General features: G+C 36.5%; 3 protein-coding genes and 2 long non-coding RNA genes across 9 annotated transcripts in view; 3 read left to right on the top strand and 2 right to left on the bottom strand.

The window, feature by feature from the left end:
• The window catches only part of LOC109187518 (glutamate receptor 2.8-like), a 30485-nt gene extending 29790 nt beyond the window's left edge, over positions 1–695 (top strand). The window contains exon 9 of the mRNA XM_019337731.1: positions 69–695. Within this exon, the coding sequence (XP_019193276.1) occupies positions 69–578 (510 nt within the window). The 3' untranslated portion in view covers positions 579–695. The remainder of the gene's footprint in view (positions 1–68) is intronic.
• A 515-nt stretch (positions 696–1210) lies between these two features.
• LOC109187525 (exocyst complex component EXO84B-like) lies at positions 1211–6628 on the bottom strand. The gene is made up of 7 exons (XM_019337744.1): positions 6216–6628; positions 5074–5171; positions 3622–4642; positions 2581–3081; positions 2203–2391; positions 1954–2090; positions 1211–1563 (listed from the first exon to the last, which is right to left on the bottom strand). The coding sequence occupies exons 1-7, from the start codon at positions 6384–6386 to the stop codon at positions 1401–1403; spliced, it is 2280 nt and encodes a 759-aa protein (XP_019193289.1). The 5' UTR covers positions 6387–6628; the 3' UTR covers positions 1211–1400.
• Positions 1571–3452, top strand: LOC109187534. Its single transcript, XR_002055277.1, has 3 exons — positions 1571–1658; positions 1847–1931; positions 3439–3452. It is a non-coding gene; the product is annotated as an uncharacterized LOC109187534 (long non-coding RNA).
• A 1985-nt stretch (positions 6629–8613) lies between the features above and the next one.
• LOC109187533 lies at positions 8614–10399 on the bottom strand. Its single transcript, XR_002055276.1, has 2 exons — positions 10141–10399; positions 8614–9024 (listed from the first exon to the last, which is right to left on the bottom strand). It is a non-coding gene; the product is annotated as an uncharacterized LOC109187533 (long non-coding RNA).
• Positions 10394–14984, top strand: LOC109187531 (AT-hook motif nuclear-localized protein 4-like). Of its 5 annotated transcripts, none has more exons than XM_019337752.1 (7): positions 10506–10670; positions 10783–10859; positions 12726–12803; positions 13312–13373; positions 14138–14275; positions 14480–14638; positions 14716–14984. In XM_019337752.1, the coding sequence occupies exons 3-7, from the start codon at positions 12749–12751 to the stop codon at positions 14749–14751; spliced, it is 450 nt and encodes a 149-aa protein (XP_019193297.1). In that variant the 5' UTR covers positions 10506–10670; positions 10783–10859; positions 12726–12748; the 3' UTR covers positions 14752–14984. The 5 variants fall into 5 exon arrangements, 4 of the variants coding, with proteins under 4 accessions (XP_019193296.1, XP_019193297.1, XP_019193298.1 ...); XM_019337753.1 differs by having other exon boundaries at positions 10506–10674; XR_002055275.1 differs by lacking the exon at positions 12726–12803.
• The last annotated feature ends 539 nt before the right edge of the window (positions 14985–15523 follow it).

The raw sequence follows: 15523 nt of genomic DNA, 5'->3' as shown, positions 1-15523 counted from the left end.
AAACAGGGCTATAAAATGATAATTGTGCAGTCTCTCTATAAACTCGGGATTTCTTATTTTTGCTGCAGGCATTTCCCAATGGATCTCCTCTGGTGCCTAACGTCTCGAGAGCAATATTACGCGTGACAGAGAGTGATGCTATGATAAGAATACTGGAAAAATGGTTTGGGGTTGAAACATATCGTTCACTGCAAGATGGAAGCTTGAATGATCCTGAGAGCCTGTCACTGGACAGATTTGAAGAACTCTTCCTTATTGCTGGTGGAGCAATATTATTAGCCCTTATCATCTTCTTCGTCTCCTTCATAAATGAGAACAAGGCGGCCATCTTAGCCTCTGACATGACAATCTGGGAAAAGCTTTCTGCATTAGCAAAAGCTTTCGTTGAAAAGGACTCACCTATGGAGTCCCAAAAGCCCAATGAAGAAGGCAACCAAGGTGTGGTTTCCTCCCCAGAATCAGTGCCTGAACTCCATTGTCCACCAAATCCAGAAAATGCAGATTCTCCAGAGCAGGATGCAGGATCCAATACTTGGGAACCCAGACCTCCAGTTCATGAAGCCTGTACTGTGCTGTGAAAATGTTCATCATAAATCTATGTTATTGGGCTTATATGTAAATAATTTTTCATAGTATCAAATAATATTAAGCCCAGTAACATGTTTTTGTGTAATTTGGGTTTTAATGTATTGATTGGGTGTGTCAATATTTAGAAATAAATAAATGATATGTATCTGCAGCATTATCACCTCTTCTCATATTATTCTGCTCCTTCCTATATCAGAACAAGGGTATCTTAACTTCTGATGTTTCAATCTGGGAAAAGCTTTCTGCATTAGCAAATGCTTTTTATGAGGAAAAGGAAATTCTTAAAAGTTACGAACCCATAATTGAAGCATGTGTTCCATCTCAACTAAAAGCTTAAGCTGAGAGATTCGAACCCAACTCTGGCTCTGATACCAAATTAAAGCATGTGCTCCATCTCAACTAAAAATTTAAGCTGATGGTTGGATTGCAGATTAATGATTATATGCTCAACACCCATCACGTGAGATTTTCTAAGTGCACAACATCAAATAGTGATCGGGGATTTCTCTCGAGCCTCTTCAACCCCCTATCCTCCCAATAAAACTTAATTTTGTTTCTACTTTTTAATAACATGGTTTCTATGGTGAATCAACATCAATCTACTGCAGACAAACACTACAAAGGAGGCAACTGGTTTCTATGTAGATTTCACATTACCATTTACAGTGTCTGGGGTCACAACAGTTGTCCTAGTCAAGCAAGATGAGAGCAACAGTGCATGGAGCATTTACTATGGAAAGTATTGCAAAATCTATATGCATGCAATGAATATGTTCATCTATACTTTACAAAGGTCTAATGATGAGTATACATCAATTGCTCCCATGAGATCTCACAGAGGATATTGATTGCGCCGAGACAGAAGCTGTTGGGCTGTTCAAATCTCGTTCCCCATTGGTAGCTTTGGGCTTCCCGCTCAGCCTCTCCATCGCGTCTTGGCAAATCTCAGTGAACCAGTCGTCCTCGGGAAGAATGCTGTCAAAATAGCCAATGGTTACCAAAACAAGCAAAAACAACTAATTTCTGTCCATATATACTTGCATAGTTGCGCATGTTAACATACACCCTAGGTGCCAATGACCTTGTGGTCTAGTGGCACCAAGTTGCTCTCTCATATAAGAGGTTGTGGGTTTAAGCCTCAGTAGAGGCAGTATTGACTCTTTGTGCTTCAGTAGGTTGAGAAAGTAGTTATGAACAGATACAGAATTGTAATAGAGTCAGTAGTACTCGGGGAAAAAAAAAAAAAAATACACCCTAGGTTGACACCAAGACACTCGACGATTGGTTGGGGTGAGGATGAAAAAGAGAAACTTATGGAAATAAACTGAATGCGGGGCGTTTTGGTCAAGTAAATTATGAGCATACCTATAAGGATCCATCCCCGTTGTAGCAAATGCAGACAATGCCCTAGATGTGATCTCATTGACGATGCGGTTCAAATTCCTAGATAAGTAGCGTCCTTGGGAAGCAAAGCATCTCACAAATGTCATATCCAAATAGAACTGCAATATAATGAATACAAAAAGTGAATAAATTTCTCGATTTATTTATTTTTACCCACATTCTACCTTTGATAGCAACATACAAAAAGCTGTGAATATGAATAATGTAAACCTGCTGAAGACCGGCATGGCCTAAAGGTCGTGGTCCTTCCTCCATATCATCCCAAAAGCTCTGGTCTTGGGAAAGCCACAAGATAATGGTTTCTGTGAGTCTCATCAGTAACAACGTTGCAAACCTTTCCCGTCCCACAAACATATCTGCAGCTATGGCAGCTATTCTGTTTAGCTTTATATAGAGCCCCTGATGGCGCCACAATCAATTAGATAAAAGTCAGATGAAAAATCTACCATTTGAGATAGAACGGGAAGTTGATATCCTTAAGTTGGATAATATTTCATGGGATGAGGATATTCTTAAGTTGGTAATCTATTAAAACAAGTAATACTTTAATAAAGTAATGTTAATGAAGGAACCAGGGAAAAGATTTACCTGGAATATTTGAGAAGGGAACCATTCTATATCCTCCACATTACCGTCCATGTTTATATACATTTCTGCAGTAAGAAGGCTATCACCTTCCTCGGTAAAAATTAGGTCAAGAACATGCTGTTGACAAAAGCTATCTTTTAATCTGTCAACAGTGCTCACAAGACGCCTTTTCCATTCCCTTTGCTCAGGATGACGGCTTTGTCTATCAGTCCTTCGTTGAGGTTCATCCCTGTAATTGAAGGGAGAAAGCTTCATGGATGCCCGGGGCAATAGGTCATCTGCTAATAAGGATGCATTTGCGAGCAAAGCAATTTGCTGGGCTTCAGTCTCAGCCATTCGGACAATTTTATTTGCAGAACCATCAAAGTTGTTTTCCTCTTCTAAAGAAGGTAATGCTTTTATGAGTGTGTTGACATAAGAGTTGAAGACCTGAAATAAACCATCCAATGCTTTTCCGCCCAATTGCATACTTAGCAAAGGTCCGACATCCTCAAAGAAATCCTGCATAATCAATTAAAAGATGTCATTTTGAACCAAGAAGACTAAAAATAGACCTTAGAAGCAATAATAGTATAGCTGCATGCTAACACGTAACATGTCAGAGGGAAGACGAAATTCACTTGAGATCCTCACGTAACAACAATGAATATGGAAGCGGCTATGATGAGAAGTGTAATGAGAGCGGAAATCTAACTTAGGCCTTCTCTTATAGAACTATATTTACTTCCCATTTTTGTTCATCAAAACTCAAAAGAGGTAAGTTAGCATGCATATTCATTCTCGAGAGCTTGCATGAATTGGAGTCTTGTACACTAGGTCTAACATTTTCATTTTTGTTATCATTAAGCAAGAAGAAAGCCAAGGACCTTGTGGTCTAGTGGCACCAAGTTGCTCTCCCATATGGGAGGTTGTGAGTTTGAGCCTTAATGGATGTGGTATTAACTCTTTGTGCTTCAGTAGGTTGAGAAAGTAGTTATGAACAGATACTGCATTGTAACAGAGTCAGTAGTACTCAAAAAAGCAAGAAGAAAAAACTATTACCTGAACCATCAAATAAAACCGATGAGCACTACTTGAAAGCTTATGCTGATATGCTGAAGACTGGCGCATAGAGGTTGGAGGATATGTGAGTTCCCAATCATCAGCTGCTGCCAAAGCAGCAGTACTCTCTTCAATTCGTTTTAAATTGGCATCCAGTGCTTGCTCAACACTAGGCCTAAAGAGCTTCAACAGCACTGGGCAAAGTGCCAGTCCTTGAGCTTCCAACAATGCGCAATGTCCAAAAGCTATTTGAACACACTCTGCAGCAGCCCTGAGGCCCCCAGCAGCTGCAGATGATGAGAGTGCGTGCCTTTTAACAAGGAGAGCAAAATCCTCGGTCTGCTTACTAGCCCACATTACAAGCTCAGATGTATAAGCTGGCTCCTTACCAAAAATAGCCAATGAATCACTGGCCGCTTGGGAAATGGCAGAGAATACCAATTGCGAGAGCGCCACAGTATACGCTCCTCCATATGTGGTGCTTGATGGACGCATATTCTGCATATTGTACTGGTATTTCTGATAATGAGCATTGAGGAGTAAAGTATGCGCACGAGGACCATCACCAAGCTTCTTGAGAGCTAAAATAGCAGCACGAAGCTCTGCACCACGAGTAGAAGTTTGGCAGGCAATATCAGCGAGCTGATCCGCTAATTTTTGCCTACGTTCTGTAATGGCAGTTTGTATTGACGAGAGGACTGTGGGGCTTAGTGTTCCATTTTCCTTTGCTTCAGAAGCTATTTGTTCCCCTTCATCAAGGCTTGACAAGGCTTCATCCACTCTCCTCTCAGCTAATAAAACATCAAGGTAATCAGGAAACTCTGTTGACCATTTCTCTAGATCTGAAGGTTCACTTGTTTCATCATTGGAAGTGTCATGTGTGACATTATCAGGATCAATTTCAGATAAAGAATCAACATGAACTCCATCAGCTAAATTATGGATTAAAGTAGCCTGAGTAGATAGCAGCTTTTTCATTGATGAAAGCTCACCCTCGAGATCTGAAATCTCTTTTGATGTGCTGCAAATGCAAAATGAACAAAGAAATGGAAGAAATGAGTGCCTAACATAATAAGAATTGAAAAAATGCACAGCGAAAAAAAGATATCCTCCGTGAAAGTGTAATCAAAATCACAATCACTAATGGCAAGAGGAAGTTATGGAGAAAAGCATGTTGAACAAGTGCACTTTACTGCTTCGAGAGAGCAAGAGAGAGAGATATACTCCTCCATTGCTTTGCAGTCTTATGATGCAGTTCAAACTGTTTCTTTGCCCAAAATGAAGATTTTGTTGAAGATTCATTCTGAGCCATGTTATATTTTAAATATTTTTGCTTCTTAAAGGCAGGTGTTATACTATGTAATTTGCAGCCAATAGAGAAGATTAAAGTTTTCAAAAAAAAAAAAGATTAAAAGAAACGGCCAGTCTACATAGCTAAAAATCATAACTTACCGAATGAAAGCAGTATAGTTAGCATAGACACTTCTGCGCATCTCCTCAGCAGAAGCCTTTTTTAGATCCAACAGAGAGGAGCATAACTGCCTAATCTCCTGCAAATATAAAGACATCCCAGCATCAATATTAGTGTATAATGAATAGTAAGAATTTCCATAGCCTGCCACTATATACTTATCAAAAAAAAAAAGTTCCAACTAGGCTGGATAGATGATAGCAGTATAGCATTAAGAGCTAGAAACTATACAAAAGTTTATACTCTGCCTCAAAAAGCTGGCTTTATTTGCAACACATCAAGACACTCATAATAAATGGCAATAAAGTTTTCCAGGCATACACTAGAGATACAGATAAACGATCTTAAAGGTTAAACGATCAGTCAATTCATCAACATGCACAACTGAATAAGCTGAAAAGGGACAAAGTCTTGTGCCGCTAATCATATCTCCTGTATAAGATCTTCAAGTTAAACTAGATAATCGAAACTTCTATTTTCAAAACTGTTCAAAATGTATACTTGTCAACATTGTTGTATTTCTAATCTAGGTTTCTCCTTTTATGTATCAATTCACATGATAACATTACCTCACAAAACATGGAGTGAAAAGAAAGAAACGCTTTAACTAATGAAACTGTTATGTGTATTACCTAGATTAGATATTCTTTGCCTAATTAATCTAATTTTTCCAAAAGGATAAAATGTCATAACTATTACCAATATGCTTAGTCTGTCTGTCCAGACAGTTCCCATCATATGTGAACAAAATCATAGCACATAAAAATTAAAATTTTGAATCAGTGATGGTTTGAACAGGAAATGACTTAGAAAAAAACGGCAGGCACATCTTTTACTCTTCACAAACGAAAAGTTAACTGCAAGCGTTACAGAAGAATACACACAACAAACTTTCTACTCATTCAAAAGTCAACCAATTTCAACATTCAAAATGCAGCTAAATTTTAGCAAAATTCATACAAAGTACAAACTTTCACAATAAAATTTAAAAAAATAAAAAATAAAAAATAAAAATAAAAATAAAAAGGAAAAGGAAAATGACAAGCAGTAAATTCCGACATGGGAAATAGACAATTCACCAAAACTTAGAACAGAAGTAAAGAGACAGGGCAAAAGAATAGACCTTTTCATTCAAAGAATGACACTTGGACTGTACATAACCATCGGCGTCGAAGCTATCGGCTTTAAAGACGTTGAGTTTCTCCTCGAGCTTCGGACCGGTGTCTCTGTTGCCCCCTTTTGCTGGCGTCCCGGCGCCGTAATTTCTTGACCTAGACGACTTCAGCGTTGCCATAATCACCTTGTTGACTCTGGTCGCTCAACAGCTAATCCTCCAAAAAAAAGCTCAGCATAAATATCTGATCAGCACGCAGTTAGATCTACGCTTGCGAGCTGAAAGACGGCGAGAGAAGAGGCGTTGCCATGGATGAGAATTGAGAAAACGAATTGTTGAAGAAGGAAGGAAGAAAAAAAAAACCCGAAGAGAACTAGTTTTTGTTGCTTTTTGTTGGCGGATTATAGAGACTAGAGAGAGAGAGAGAGAGAGAGAGAGAGAGAGAGAGAGAGAAATGAAGTATAAAGATTGAGTCTTTTTGCAGCTGAACCGCTGTCAACGCCAGATAGATACGTCGGACATACCGTGGCTGCTTCTTTTTTTTATTTTATCTTTTTAATGACGATGATTTTCATCGTCATTATCTGATAGGCGATAATAGATTAGGTGAATTCGTTCATTTGTAATGAGTAATAATAATTTATAAATATATTTATCTATAATATTTGAATTAAAAACTAAAGAGTATAAATTATATATATATATATATATATATATTGCTCAAATCTAACATTTTTAAAAATATTTTAAATATTTAGTCGAACAAAATTATTCATATTATTTTAACTAAATTTTGAATAAAAATGGAGTTTAAAATTTTGAGTAATTTAATAAGTTATTGATTTGATAAGTTTAAAATTTTGAACTAAAATTTGAATTTTTTAATTGTGTTATATATATATATATATATATATATATATATATATATATATATATATATCCCTCAAATAGAAATATTTGAAAAAACATAAACTAAATAGCAAGTATTAAATATGATAATAAATACTCCGTATAAATTATAATAGTGCGTAAGCAATGACGATCAGACGATGTAGGGTGAGCATATAGGTAAGTGATACTTTTGGCGAGTATGTAGTGTGTAAATGGGTGAATATGCATGTTAAAATACGATCTTTGTATTTGTTTGTTTGTTTGTTTATATATGTGTGAGAGAGAGATAAGAATTTGTAGATAATAATTATAAGTGAATTTTTTTTTTTATTTTTGTATTTACAAGTATACAAGAACAAAAAATAATAATAATAATGTTTTTAATCTTATTTACGTATACAAATTTATAAATATGGGCAATAAGTGACAATATGTCGAGTAACAGGGACATGTGGTTGGTAGATGGGGTGAAATTAGGGTGATGATAAGGATGATAGACAAATAATAGTTGGATAGAGTAAATAGTCATAACGATCTGTTAACGGTAGGTGGTCTAATGCACATTGTAATATTGTATTATTATTGAAAGATACATAAATAAATAATCGACAAAAGTGGTAGGTTGTAGATGGGATGAGATTATGGCGATGAAAAGGATGATAGATAAATAATAGTATGATAACGTAAATAATTATGGTGATCGGTTGGATGGTAAGTGGTAGGTGGTAAATTGGTAATATACATTGTATATTCGTATATGTAATATTGTTGTATTGTTGCCCGTTGCTATTCAAGACAATGCGACAAAACATATACACTCATTTCATATTCTCGACGAAACGCTGAAGCCCGAAGGAGAACCAAAGAGAGCGTTGAACACTTCAATATTTTAATATAATGTAATCAACTTTTAAATCATAAGTATCGTAATTTAGTGTAATCAACCTCTATAAATATAATCATAATGTAATGTAATGTAATCAACCTCTAAATTACATTTATCATAATCTAATGTAATCAACCTCTAAATTATAGGTATCAAAATTTGAGAGGTAAATTGACTCCACTCAATTAAGCTATGTTGCACGAAAATTCTTTAAATTTGGTCATTTTTAGATTTTATCCTATAAAGTAACAAAAACTTCATAAAATGTTTAAAGGATTAAAAAATTCTTTAAAACCTAATAAATAATTAATATTTATGAATATTTTTTAAAAATAGTTGTAAATACATACTTATAAATAAATTTAATATTCATTTCCTGTTTCCGTGCAACCGGGGTGCAACCTACCCATTAAATTTGGTTTTATCTTTTAATCTTTTAATAATAATAATAATAATAAATTAAAATAAATAATTAAAAATAATTCTACTCATTTTCCGAAAAATGAACTAAACGCACCAAAAGAATTTTCTGAAATGCAACCAAACTGGAAAGGGAAATATTTTCTAGAGTGACTCATTTTCCCGAAAACATTTTCCAAAAGTTATTTTTCTGCTTTCCAAACACTATGATGGAGAAAACAATAACACTAATGAATCAAAAACATTATTACATGGACATAATTGCCACTAAATCCAATTGTTTGTCAACAAAAAGGAGATCCCCAGGCCAACACCAAAAGGGTATGTTATGGCACTTTCATTTGTGCTTCAATCACAGATGGAGAAAACAATAACTCCAATGAATCAAACACAATGTTCTATGGACACAATTGCCAGTAAAACTATTATGATCCAATTATTTGTCAACAAAATCAAGATCCCCGGCCCTCGCCAACAACTTCATCACCTACATTATTTCCAGCCTCTCGTGTGCGAGGGAGCGGAGCATGTTATAAGAATGCCAGCGGAATTCAAAGGCGAACACTCGAGCCCAGAGCACCCAAGATCAATATCATGCTTCAGGAGTGTCCGAGCGGATAGCTATTGAAGCAAACCAACGGAAACTCGTAATCAGTACTCGATGGTGGTCAACAGATAAACCTTACTCTTGTGTAATAGTCTATAAATCACACAAGAAAGATAAATCGTACTAGAAAAATGGTATATATCCATGTAATCTATTTATCTAGACTCAAAGTTCGGAAAGAAGACATGATAACAAAACTAAGCAGCTCCACTTGATTAAAGCAGGCACAATATCAGTCTATCATGCACAATATAACGCAGATCTCAATACAAACAGTTCAATGTTAACAACTTTCAGACAATACAAATCATAACACGATTATCAAAGTGAATTATACATTGCAAGAAAAAGATCAATAAAAGGACAGTAATGGAGTTCTTAATGTTTTAAATTCTGCAGTTGACTACTCTAGTCTGTACTATAATGCAATGAGCAGCTTATAACCACATCCATTTAGTAGCAATGAGCCAAACCCCAACAGCCAACAAAGATAGCAAAACATCTAATCATATTTTCAGCATTTGAACAAATTAACCCGTGGGTAGCTCAATTGGTTCCTAGGTGGCACACTGTGGGCGGGATGCAGGATCAACCCCGGGCAACCGCAATGTTTCACCATCTCGGTGGCACCCAGCACATTGTGAGTGGACCACTGAGTTACCGTGATTTACCCTCCACAGTTTTTTTGGACGCACATTGTCAGGTCGGAGTGTGGGCCCGGGGCAATGGATTTCGCCTTTTGTGGGCATGCATTTTAACATATTAGAATTAATAGTTATTGCCCCCTGGATATTATGCCCAAAGTGGACAGATCCTTGTGCGTACTGCCATTTGGCCCTATCTGCTCGTAACCGTGATTTACATCCTCCAAGACCCAAATGCTCGGTTGAGGATTCAAACTTTTGGGAGAAGAATTAATAGGTTATCAATTAAACTTATTTAATATGATAGCAGGACTGATGAAACAGAAATGCTGTGCAATAATTGAATAACAACCATCAGAACTAAATAAGAGAAACCAAATCAAACAATCAAATCGCATCAGATAATTTCTTGATTAAACGCCTAAGATTCAAAACTGAAACCGATGTTGTGAATCGATACAAGACAAGCGTAGAACGAATGCTTACCAGGCTTCTCCGCTTTTCCATCGATCCACTTGGAGATGGAGAAGTGGACCTTCTCTCTGCTCAAAGCTTCAGACTTGTAAGGATCCTTGAGGCAGTTCCTCACCATGTTTGCGCACAGGTTCGAGTACGTGATATAAGTCATCCCCGCTGCTCTCCAGAACGGCACCGCTGCGTTCGACGCCATTTTTTTTTTCCTGTTCGAGCTCTCAGAAACGTGGCGTAGCTGCAAAAGATCTCACCTTTGTTCAAAAACACTCCGCCCATGTCGGGTTTCATACCCGAGGCAGTTGCCCACCGAAATTATCAAACTACCCCCGGGAAAACATAGCGATACGAGGGCAAATTAGTCAATTCAACTGATCATGCTTCAATATCGAACCCTTGCCTTCCACAATCTACCACTCCACCAGACAATGGCAAGAAGAAAATTGGGAAATTTTATCATTTTCTGCAATTTTTTCCCCAGAAAGACTGTTGTGTTTGAAATATCTTTCTGCAAAGTGCTGAAATTTAATTCGAATGGAAGAAAGGTAAGTTTTTTTTTTTTTTTTTTACACGACAAAACAAACAAGAAGCGGTTACATTGCATTTCTTCTTTGTATTGTTTTTATCTGCAATATGATGATGTCGTTGTTCTTGCAGTGTAACCTTCATCCTATTGTCGGAGCACTGCAATGCTGCTTTTTTGGATATCTGGTGGCCTTTTTCGGCTGTGTAATGTATGTTTTAGTTTTCAATCTTATATTTGTTCTGAAATTTGATAATTTGTTCGACTAGGTAGTATTTGTTTTTGCTCGAATTTGCATTTCTTCTTCTTCTACTACTTTTTTTTCTTTTTTTTTTTCTTTTTTTTTGTTAATGTATTCAGCATTCTAAGGATTGGCAATGAATGAGATACCTTTAGAAGAACTGATCTTTTGAATTCATTTCCTTTTGCCCTGTGATTAGTAGTAGAGGCAAGCAGATTACCATTTAATAAATTTCTCCTTTTTTTTTCCTGGTATTTATTGTAGTGTTATTTACCAATAGGTAGTATTTGTTTTTGCTCAAAACGACGAAATCCCTCGAATTTGTATTGCTTTTTAATAAATAAATAATTTTTGTTAATGTACTCGGCATTCTAAGGATTGGCAATGAATAAGATACCTTTAGAAGGGCTGATCTTTTGAATTCATTTCCTTTTGCCCTGTGATTAGTAGTAGAGGCATCATTTATTAAATTTCTCCTCCTTTTTTTTTTTCTGGTATTTATGGTAATGTATATTTACCTATAACAAAATTTCTTAAATTTGATAATTGGTTGGATTGGGTAGTTTTCTTTTCTGGTAAAAAAATGTATTGCTTCTTTTCTATTTAATGTATTAGTGGCTTAGTGCGTTTGGAATTCTAAGGATTGGCTATGATTCTATGAATGATACCTTTAGAAGGATTGACCTTCAAATTCATTTCCTTTTGCCCTGTGATTTGTAGTAGAGGCCAAAAGATTATGGTTTAGTAAATTTCCCATTTTGTTCTGTCTACTGATAATGTATATTTACCGCTAATAAATGGAGTAATAAATTTCCTTCCGGTAGCTTTTTTCCAGTAGTTTGTGTAATGTATATTTAGCTCAGGATCTTTTACTTGTCGGAAAGTTTGATAATTTCTTTGGTTAGGTTGTCTTCTTTTTTGCTTTAATTTGCATTGCTAATGTGTTAATGTACTTAGCATTTTAGGATTGGCAATGAATGATATACCTTTAGAGAGATCCATCTTTGAATTTGACTTCTTTTCCCTTGTGCAAGTAGTAGAAATGGGCAGTCGATTATCTTTTAATAGGTTTCCCTTCTTGCTCTGGTACCATTTAATAAATTTCCCTTTTTTCCATTACCAAAACTATTTCTAATATGGTTGTCTGGATTTAGTAGCATTGCAAAGCCTCTTCTTTTTTTTTTTTGCTGAATTATTTGGTTATATTAAGCTAAAATGCAACCAGGTTACAAAAGACAAAATTGGAGGTGGGGATGGGGGTGGGGGTTGTAACGGAAGGATAAGAATGTAACTTTACATTTCAGCGTGAAAACCGTGCAATGCAGCCCTATAAGCTCCCCCTCCTTAAGGAGCCTTGCCGTAAAATTAGAACCTCAGAAGCCCCGCCTCCTTAAGGACAGTCTAGCTCTAAAAGCTCCACCTCCTTAAGGAGAATCCAACACTAAAAGCACAATCTAGGCTGTTTTTCGGTCAAATCTCCTTCTCCAGATCTTCGTTTAGGGTGCCGTTGGTTCCATCAAACTCATCTTGAAGAAGAGAGTCTGATCTAGGAGTGTGTTTCTCCAGAACCCAAGAAGCTCCGCCTTTTCTCCTAAACTCAGAACCTTAGCTCCACCTCCTTACCCTAAATCAAAACCCTAGAAGCTCTGCCTCCCTACCCTAAAAGCAAAACACCCCAAAGCTCCGCCTCCTTGCCCTAAACTCAGAACACCCCAGAGGCTTCGCTTTCTTCCCCTAAAATCTTAACCCCAAAAGCTCCACCTCCTTCCTAGAAGCTCCATCCCCTTATGGAATCGTGCCCTAAACCGGATGATTATTACAAAATGATTCTTGCAGTGCCAGCTCGTATTGATGGTGATATGGAACTGCCCAGAAGAAGAAGAAGAAGGAGATCCTCAGGACAAACAACTGGAGGCATTTTGCTTATCTATATGTTTTTCTTTCAATCTGTCGGCTTAAATCACTTCTGTATACTTCATTTCCTTTAATTTGCCTTTAGAAGTTAGAACTTAGGATCTGAAAAATCTTCAAAAGAGAAGGAAGATGAGGAAATTCTGTTATAGGAATAGCAGCAAATGTGTCTATTTGAATAAATTCCTTGTATATTTACAAAATCATTCTATGGGCCCTCTCAATCTAGCCAAACGAAGGGAAAAAATAGGTTTTGCTTTGTGCTTGCTGTGGGTAATTTGGAAGGGAAGAAATAGGTCCTGCTTCTGGAGAAATTTCCTTGAGCACAATTCTTTTTGTTAATTATAATTGCTTTTGAGGTTTAACTATGAAAATATGAAGACAATTATATTGTAGAAAGAGCAGAAGCTCCACCTCCTTATGTGTGTATGTAATATATGTATTATGTAATACACACACACATTAATTTCTACTTGGGTTTTCAGCACGAATTTATATACTTATTTTGCAGGACCAGAGCCCCCAAGCCCAACGCGCATCGTTCAAGACATCCTTTCAATTAATGCTGGAGAGGTGTCTTTCTGTTGATTCCCATTGCTCATAATTCTTACAAGCTTGCTGCAACTTTTGTCCTAATACTTGGCAATTTGGTTCATTTCCTGTCCATTCTTGCAATATGCCAATTTGGTTCCCAAATATTAAGTTAAAGAAAGATGTAGTTGACCCATGTTAAGAGTCCTACATTGAAAATATAAGAGAGAACATATGAGTTTATAAGGTTATGGGTTAGACTAGCTGATTGATTGGATTCAATCTTTTAGTGTGGGTTGACCCATGTGCATTATAGCCCGATTGAGTGACTTTGGCCCAATCTTAGATTGTAATGTGGTATCAAGCTTGTTCGGTCCACTTTGTGTTCACCTGGTTGTCTACTCGTGGTATTGGTGCCGTCCAAGCTTTTGTTTGAAGGGGGAGGGTCCAATCCCAAGCCCTCTTGTTTAGTCCACTTTGGTGGCGTCTAGAGCTTTCGTTCCATAAATGGTCTTACTTGTCACCATAGGGAGCATCAGATCATTTGACTTACTATATGTAGCTTAGTAGTTCTACCTCGTCTTGGCTTTTATTGAGAGTTGATCATATTATATAGTGCATTCAATTTGCTATAGTTTAGAGGGTCAGTTGCTCACTGTCTAATTTACTTTCTATCTTCCGTAAACGTGAAAGCTAGTAGATTATTTGCATTTGTGATTAGATTTCTTTTTGTGAATCATATCTCATTTTACTCTGATCATTTATTCATTCAATTTAACTGTAATTCTTATCTTTCTCATTTCTAGGATGTTGTTCAAACTATCCTGGCTCACTTCAGGAACATCCCCCGGCCTTCTCAAGAATATCTCGGAGTTGTCTTGTCAGCAACTGGATCCGTCTTGAATCCAGCCATATCTACCAGACTACTAACAAAATCATTTGAGGTATGTCACCCCATTTCAGTCTTCATTTTAGGTATATCATTTTAAACTTCTTGATTACCACATAATTCTATATTCTTTTTTACTAGTTTTCATAAACAGAAACGTTTTAAATGTTGCTTCAAAAAAGAAACAGCATTGGATGCCCGATCTGCAGACTATATGATGCATTAAATTGCTATAATGCATTGTTTCCACAAACTGCAGGGAGCCTTTCCCATTGCCCACCTTACAGGCCACTTCATCATCAAAAGAACTGGTAGAGTCGAACCACGTCAGGGCCTAAATATCACATTTCGAGGCTCTGATGGCGAGATGGTTGGTGGCCGTGTGGAGGGTTCCCTGATTGCTGCCACTAAAATTCAGGTCCTATACTTTGTTTCCTTTGATGAAGTTATCGAGTTGTGCGTTAGTCTCACTTGTGTTTGCCACAACCGTTGCAGCTTTGCGTTGGCAGATTCCCTCATGAGGCTAATTGAGGGCGTTCACCGATGAGATAGGAGTTGGCGATGTCGTGTTTTTGGCGAGTTTGCTAATTCCTAGATACATTGTTGTTGTTTGTGTGCACTATGTGTGCATGCGGCGTGCAATATATAATTAGAAATGTTATTTAGAATACAATTTTAAAAATATTGCAAGGGCTATGTCCGATGACTAAGGATGTGGCATCACATTTTAACGTGAAAATCATGCATCTAACATTAGAAGCTTCGCCTCCTTGTTCTACTTGTTCTATCCTTGATATTTTTCGTGGTCTATATTATTCGAGTTATAGCAGTCCTAGGGAATTTGTTTGGTGTCTCTGAGTTATAATCTTCATATTTTCAAATCGATTGATAGATATAGCCTGATCTGTTCTGATAGATTGAAAGGGCGGTAAGCAAATCTAAAATGTATATAACAAAGAAAAAACACTCAGATCAAAGGACGGTAAGCAAATCTAAAATGTATAACAAAGAAAAAACACTGTGAGCGCATGATTCATCAAAATAGTAGCGGATGTTTTATTCACGTAGCCCGACTTCTTTATCAAACAGAAAATATTTTCTATTAACTATAAAAATTTTTATCATTTTGACGAAAGTCATTTTTCGCCAATCTTCCGCCTATTTCCAACGTAAACCACAGCTGTCGTTTTTGTTTTTTTTTTTAAATGATAAATAATAATATTATTATTATAAATATTTTTATATTCTAAATAAAATATTTAAAATGCTTATACAATTTTACTTATTTTTTTAGAAAATGAAC

The sequence above is a fragment of the Ipomoea nil genome, unplaced genomic scaffold (genome assembly GCF_001879475.1).
Source record: "Ipomoea nil cultivar Tokyo-kokei standard unplaced genomic scaffold, Asagao_1.1 scaffold1421, whole genome shotgun sequence".
Classification (NCBI taxonomy): Eukaryota; Viridiplantae; Streptophyta; class Magnoliopsida; order Solanales; family Convolvulaceae; genus Ipomoea; species Ipomoea nil.
The sequence above is the reverse complement of the archived record's forward strand: the minus strand, read 5'-3'. Positions and strand labels throughout refer to the sequence as shown.